Here is a 6,381-nt window from a genome sequence, read left to right as displayed (position 1 = left end):
AACACTTCGAGGAGTGCAATCGCCCGCCGGACATAAGCATAAGCATGGCGTTGGCTCACGAGCTCTGCTTAGATTAGGTTTCGCGCTGCGTGTAATATATGGATTTGATTTTCCGTAATTGAGTATCCGATTGCGTTGATCAACGTTTGATGGGTTGGATTTGATGTGTTTAGCTGTAGATGCTATCGGGGAATTTTAAATGCAATCTGTAGAAGATTTTTCCGGATTTTCCCGTAGGTTTATCATTTTCGAGGTGGGGAGTGACGCCCGAGTCTGCCGTGTGCCAACCGCGTCCTCTGCTCGCCTCCACTCCACCAGCGTGGCGGGTGGCGGCGGCATCGCATCCGTACGGCCCTTCTCCAACCACCCCTTCTTCCCTTCCCCACGCCGTTCTTTCCTCTCTGCCACTCTCCCTCTCCATCCTGCCGGTGGCATCTAGTGCCGCAACCTACTCAACAGCCTGAAACTTCTTCCCCCCACGCCAACGGCGCTTCAGAAACCTGAAGCAGAGGCAGAGGATCCTCTCCATCTTCCGGCTGTCGACTGGTTGATTGCTGCCTGGGATAGGAAGGTAAACCTCGCCGCTGTTTTGCAACTTCTTCTTTCCATTTCTTGGCTGCCTCCTCTACTTCGTATCTATCAATCTATCTATCTATACATGTGCCTGTGCGATCTTGATATATCGGTGTTCTTGGAGAGCCTACTCCAGTTCTTGACAATTGTCGTCTGCATACTGCCGAAATCTTTTGCCTTTAATTAAGTTTCCTCCTCTCAATGACGCCTGTTCTTTAAACTTGTCAGATTCCTCTGAATTCCCAGTCGTCCAGTTGTTCCCGAGACAGTATAATTTTTGTTTATGTGTCAGTCTCTTGCTGTGATTCTGAATCGGCGGTTACTCACCGATTTTCTTTCTGAAAAAGATGGTTACATGGTGACTGGATGGGAAACCAGTGTTAGTTTTCTTACCTAATTTTGCCTACCTTCCCCTGCAAATTTTTCCCTATGGCTTTACCCAGTTAGTTATCCAACAGCCTTCTTTCTTTTTCTCAAAACAGAGGCTGGCACAACGGATCCGTACAGCTCATGAGCGTCATCTTTGCAGTTTGTTTGTTTCCTCTTATCTTTACCGCTGCAGAAACCAATTTTTTGTCCTCCTGCAGCACTAGTTTGACTCCAATCAATGACACTCATCCAAAGTTGCTCAATATCTGCTGATTGATTTATTGATTGTATATATGATGCAGTGCTAGCTAGCTGCCAAGACGGCTCCACCTCGGCCTCTCGCGACTGGCTCCGGCTCTTCCCGGCGCCCCGGGTCACTCTGGCCTTCCTCGTCGTGCCCCCGATCCGCACACTGAATAATGGGGCGTGGGGGGCACAGGAGCACGCCATCTCCGCGCCGTCGCTGCTGCCGCGGAGAGCCTCTCCCTTAGACAATGGCCAAGATGAGCTGCTTCTCCATCCTGCTCACCGGCCGGAGGCAGAAACGAGTGGTACATGTTTGAATGGTTTTGTGTACGTGTATGAGTTTGGATCGATGAAGTTTGGTTAGTTGATTTGATTTTGTGTGTGTACTCTGTACTCTGTTCAGCAGGTTGGTGATGCCGGCAAGGGTGCTGGAACTGGGAACGAGAGCCCCAGGGCGAAGCCGGTGGCGGTGGAGTCTACTGACGCGCTGCCGCAGCCGGTTGCCGCTGCCGTTGTGGACAAATGCGGCGATAAGATCGTCGCCGATGTGGTCATCGTGGTGGCGCACAAGGCCGGCGAGGCATCGCCGGTGAAGAGGGACAGCTTGTCTGACGACTTCGAGTTCGACTTCCACCCGCACCCCAACAAGCCCGTCGTATCCGACGTCCACGGCGTGGACAAGCAACCCCTTGGCACCGTGCCGGACGCGCCGGTGGTCACGAGCGGCGGGGAGGAGGCTGCTGCGGTGGAGGTCGACCCATCGGCGAAGCTCAAACGCTCATGCTCGAACATCGAGACGAAGCGGACTGGCCCGAGGGACGCCCCGGGCATGCCAGTGCGGTCGCGCTCCTCCGGCGACCTTCCGGGCGACCTCTTCGTGGTCACCACCCCGCGGCGCGCGCACGAGGCGAGCCCCGATGCGTCGGTGAAGACGTCGCGCACCGCCGATGGCGTGATGCTCAAGCGGCGGTCGTCCAGCCAGGTGCTGCCGTCGCGGAGCCGGAAGCTGTGGTGGCGGCTCTTCCTCTGGAGCCACCGCAACCTGCACCGTCCCTGGTCGGCGCGCCCGAGCGACGCCGGCACTCCCGGCGGCGGGTACACGTCGGACACGCTCGAGGAGCCGGCCGACCGAAAGAACAAGAAGGTGGTGGTGGACGAGTCGCCGCCGCAGCCGCCGTCGCAGAACCAGTGGGTCGCCTTCTGCGCCGACCACTCACTGAGCGACCGCGTGAGTGAGTGGGTTAGCAGCATCGACAACAGCGGGTGCCTCCGCATCGCCGAGGAGGAGGACGATGACAATGGTGCCGACCAGAGTATGGACCTCGCCGACGACTGCGTCGCGCGCCCGCGCGCCATCGAGGCCGGGGAGACGTCGGGTAAGGGAGGCCACGGCAAGCTGGCCAAGCGGTGCGCGGCGGCGGACGACGTGGCCCAGGCCAACAGCATCGTCCAGTCCCTCAACGGCTTCTCGTCCGTGGCGCACATCTCCGGCATGGGCCTCAAGGTCGTGCCCATGATCGCGCCCTTCTCCAACCTCCGCGCCGTCAACCTCTCCGGCAACTTCATCGGTAAGCAGTGCCGCTGCCGGCGAGTAAAATCGATCGAGCACTTTCAGTAACTAGAAGCACTTTCAGACATTTTGTTGCTGAATTTGGGATGTTCTGTTCGTCATGCAGTTCATATCTCCCCCGGATCGCTGCCGAAGGGCCTGCACTCACTGGATCTGTCGCGGAACAAGATCGCAAACGTAGAGGGGCTCCGGGAGCTGACGAAGCTGCGCGTGCTCAACCTCAGCTACAACCGGATCTCGCGCATCGGCCATGGTGAGTTGCAAACTCTTGGAGGTTTTTGCATTGCACATCTTCAGTACATTCCTTAGATATGTACGTATACAATTCCTTAGATATATCATATCTCGAATGATATGGCAGTGGCCACATTTGTTGGTGGCTGGGGCCGACCATGACAGTTGGGAGGGCCTTATCCTAGTAATCAGAGAGTTCATGACATGATCAAGATGTGTACGTGTACAATTATGACCTGTGAGGTGACCCATTGCTTGATCCACCCAACCGCTGCTCCATCCCTAGTAATAGCACAATGCCATCTTAACATCTGTCTGTCTCTGCACAATGGCACAGCTCTAGCAATGTGATCCTGCCATTTCTGCATAGCATAATACGATTGTTCGTGTGAAATTTCACTGTGCTTCATCCTCCGAGAAGCATAACGCGACTGTGAATTCTGCTTACGAACTTGTGTGATGGACACCAGGGCTGTCGAACTGCACGGCGATCAGGGAGCTGTACCTGGCGGGGAACAAGATCAGCGACGTGGAGGGCCTGCACCGGCTGCTGAAGCTGGCGGTGCTGGACCTGGGATTCAACAGGCTCACCACGGCCAAGGCGCTGGGCCAGCTCGTGGCCAACTACCACTCCCTCCTGGCGCTCAACCTGGTGGGCAACCCGGTGCAGGCCAACGTCGGCGACGACGCGCTGCGCAAGGCGGTCACTGACCTCCTCCCGCAGCTCGCATACCTCAACAAGCAGCCCCTCAAGCCGCGGGAGGTGGCCACCGATAGCGTCGCGCGTGCGGCCCTCGGTGGCTCGGGCACAGGGGGACGCCGGCGGGGGGCGTCGCGGCGGCTCAGCCAGAGCCCCGGATCGTCGTCGTCGTCGTCCAGGAGCAGGTCCAAAGGCAGGCAGCACCACGGCTCGAGCGTGACGGCAAGGAAGTGAACAATGATCAATTCTTCTTTTTACTCCTAGACGAAGGTGGAAGGAAGCCCCCTCGGCCCCTACCGCAGAGGACACTGCCACATTGGTATCCATGAGTCCTCGCCGGCAGCTTCAGGAGCGTCACCGCCTTTCTGCTGATCACTCTGGGAGTTGTGTGGACTCGTAGATGGTTGGAGACCATTTGGGGGCATCCAAGCTGTATATTAGCCCCAAGAAATTTGCGAGGGTTTGGAGTTTTTCATAAGAACTATTCCCTCCGTACCACAATACTTGTTGTTGCAGAAAACTAGTCTAGTTCTCCCCAACAACAAGTATTTAGGAACAGGGGGAGTAGTGAACTACCCGTGCCGAAGGGAGCCCCGGCATAGGTTGGTCAGAGCTCTTGGGAGAAGAAGGTGAGACAACATTTGTTATTGAGGGTATCCATTTGCCTCTACATCTTTGACAGAGATTAGCATTCCCTTGAGAACGTGAACTTCCAGTTACATCTTTTTTTTTTGCGGGTAAACTTATATTACTCGCATCATAAAAAATTACAATCAATGTTGTTTAGCTCAATAGCTTTAGGCGGCCCAGACCTCAGCCAGGTCATAGTCCTACCTTCTAAACTAGCAAAGTTCGTCAAGAAATTACTAACTTTATTTTGGGATCAAGTGATGTGAGTAATACTAGTTCTATGAAGACTCATAAGATACCTTATCTCCTTCACCAAGGAAGAGTATAGCGATTTGTCAACGTCGCTGGCTTGAATCATCTTTACTACAACTGAAGAATCTATTTCAATTGCGATCGGCGAATCCGTGCATGACAAGGCTAGAGATAGTCCTTCCATACATGCATGAAGTTCCGCTTCTAGTGCGTCCCGGCAAGAGAAAAGCTGCTTGCACGACGAGATAATGATCCCACCACTCTCATCCCGCAATACCATGCCCGACTCAGCTCTATCATCCGGAGAAAAAGAACCATCGTAGTTTAGTTTAGACCATCTTGCAATGGAAGAGACCATCTCAAGGACACAACATCAGACTTAATTTTAAGCGGCCTAGAAAGAGTATGTACAGGAACAGTCGCTGATTTACCTTTGCATGGATCAGCAAATGGTTCGTATGTGATGCACAACAGCGAATCCAAATAACCGCACAAGAACCTCCTCGACAAACCGGGGGCGGATCTTTGTTATGCACTAATTCATTCCTAACAGGCCAACACCTCCACATTGTCAATAGCAGCATGTAACGTTCAACTTCAGGGAGAGAATCCATAATATTCATCAGCAATCATTCCATACGTGAATGTGTGATGGATTTTAGATCAGGTAGGCGTTATACTTCATACATTGTACCCCATAGTTCTACAGCTCTTGGGCAGATGCAAAACGGATGAAAATTGTCTTCTCTACCTTTATCACAGATTCGGCATGTAGTTAAAGTTTTCAAACCTCGTTTATGTTTATTTTCCCATGTAGGTAGGGAATTGGTCGCACATCGCCATGCAAAATTACACGCCGTAAGAGGTGTCATGGAAATGATCCTGACAATAATACCAGGGATATGAATAAGGGGTGGAACCTAGCTATGACGCAGTGGATACACTCGGATGTACTAGTTCGGGTTTCACTCGGGGGTGGTAACAACCCTACGTCTCGAGTTCGGAGGCTGACATTTGCTTATGTGATGTGTGATAGTACGTGATGTTGAACCCTTGGTCAGGAGCCCGGAAGTGGCTTGTATAGAATGCGTCACGACCAGCCGAGCCTCATTATAAGGGGGAGTTAATGCTAATAACTATGAAAGTCACATTGGTATCTTGCATTGAAATTGCTTCTCCCGAATGCCATAGATAAATATTGAAGAAAATCTAGAGCTAAAGGTCATCTTGATCCAGATATTCCATGTTAGCCGAAAAACATCTGGCAGCAAAAATCTAAATAATGGTTTCATGTTCTATCATATCAAAGGCCTTTTCAAAGCCTAATTTCAGAATCACAAAAAAAAATCTTGAATTTTTAGATTGACGGATATATTCGGAAGCCAAGCTAGACACTCCTGAATTGTTCTTGTCTTCAGAAAATCATGTTGGTTAGTATGCACGGGTCTAAGAATCTGTTTTTGCAGTCTGTTAGCCACCATTTTTGTAATGATCTTTATTGTGCAATTGAGGAGGAGACTTCATAGCAAGAAAAATAAGTTGGATGAAGATTAAGCGCCTCTTGGGCATCTCTCCGCGGGAGGAAGGCCTTTTATCAACTCCAGGATTTATCACTCGATGTCACTCCGCTCCGACGCGGAGTCGTGGACCGAAGTGAATCCGTACACGCCCTAAGTATGCATCGGGCCCCAAGTCCAGGTGCGAAGCTAAACCGCAAGGCGTCAACCGGTTCATGTGAATCTCGTGCGAATGTCCAAACAGCTCACTCACTGATAGTAAGTCCATCGACAGTCGGATAGTGATACCA

General features: G+C 52.2%; 1 protein-coding gene across 3 annotated transcripts; it reads left to right on the top strand.

Annotated features, from left to right (window-relative positions):
- The first annotated feature begins 265 nt into the window (after positions 1–265).
- LOC123453020 lies at positions 266–4,395 on the top strand. Of its 3 annotated transcripts, XM_045129777.1 has the most exons (7): positions 267–571; positions 802–952; positions 1,056–1,101; positions 1,245–1,493; positions 1,592–2,756; positions 2,865–3,011; positions 3,463–4,395. In XM_045129777.1, the coding sequence occupies exons 4-7, from the start codon at positions 1,437–1,439 to the stop codon at positions 3,924–3,926; spliced, it is 1,833 nt and encodes a 610-aa protein (XP_044985712.1). In that variant the 5' UTR covers positions 267–571; positions 802–952; positions 1,056–1,101; positions 1,245–1,436; the 3' UTR covers positions 3,927–4,395. The 3 variants fall into 3 exon arrangements, with proteins under 3 accessions (XP_044985713.1, XP_044985712.1, XP_044985711.1); XM_045129778.1 differs by lacking the exons at positions 802–952; positions 1,056–1,101 and having other exon boundaries at positions 266–571; positions 1,595–2,756; XM_045129776.1 differs by lacking the exons at positions 802–952; positions 1,056–1,101.
- The last annotated feature ends 1,986 nt before the right edge of the window (positions 4,396–6,381 follow it).

This window comes from Hordeum vulgare, chromosome 5H (genome assembly GCF_904849725.1).
Source record: "Hordeum vulgare subsp. vulgare chromosome 5H, MorexV3_pseudomolecules_assembly, whole genome shotgun sequence".
NCBI lineage: Eukaryota > Viridiplantae > Streptophyta > Magnoliopsida > Poales > Poaceae > Hordeum > Hordeum vulgare.
The sequence above is the reverse complement of the archived record's forward strand: the minus strand, read 5'-3'. Positions and strand labels throughout refer to the sequence as shown.

Coding starts and splice junctions, on each gene's coding strand:
- LOC123453020 (XM_045129776.1), top strand. CDS start 1,437: ATGGCCAAGATGAGCTGCTTCTCCATCCTGCTCACCGGCCGGAGGCAG. Junction 1,494..1,591: donor GCCGGAGGCAGAAACGAGTG/GTACATGTTTGA, acceptor TACTCTGTTCAG/CAGGTTGGTGATGCCGGCAA. Junction 3,012..3,462: donor GATCTCGCGCATCGGCCATG/GTGAGTTGCAAA, acceptor GATGGACACCAG/GGCTGTCGAACTGCACGGCG.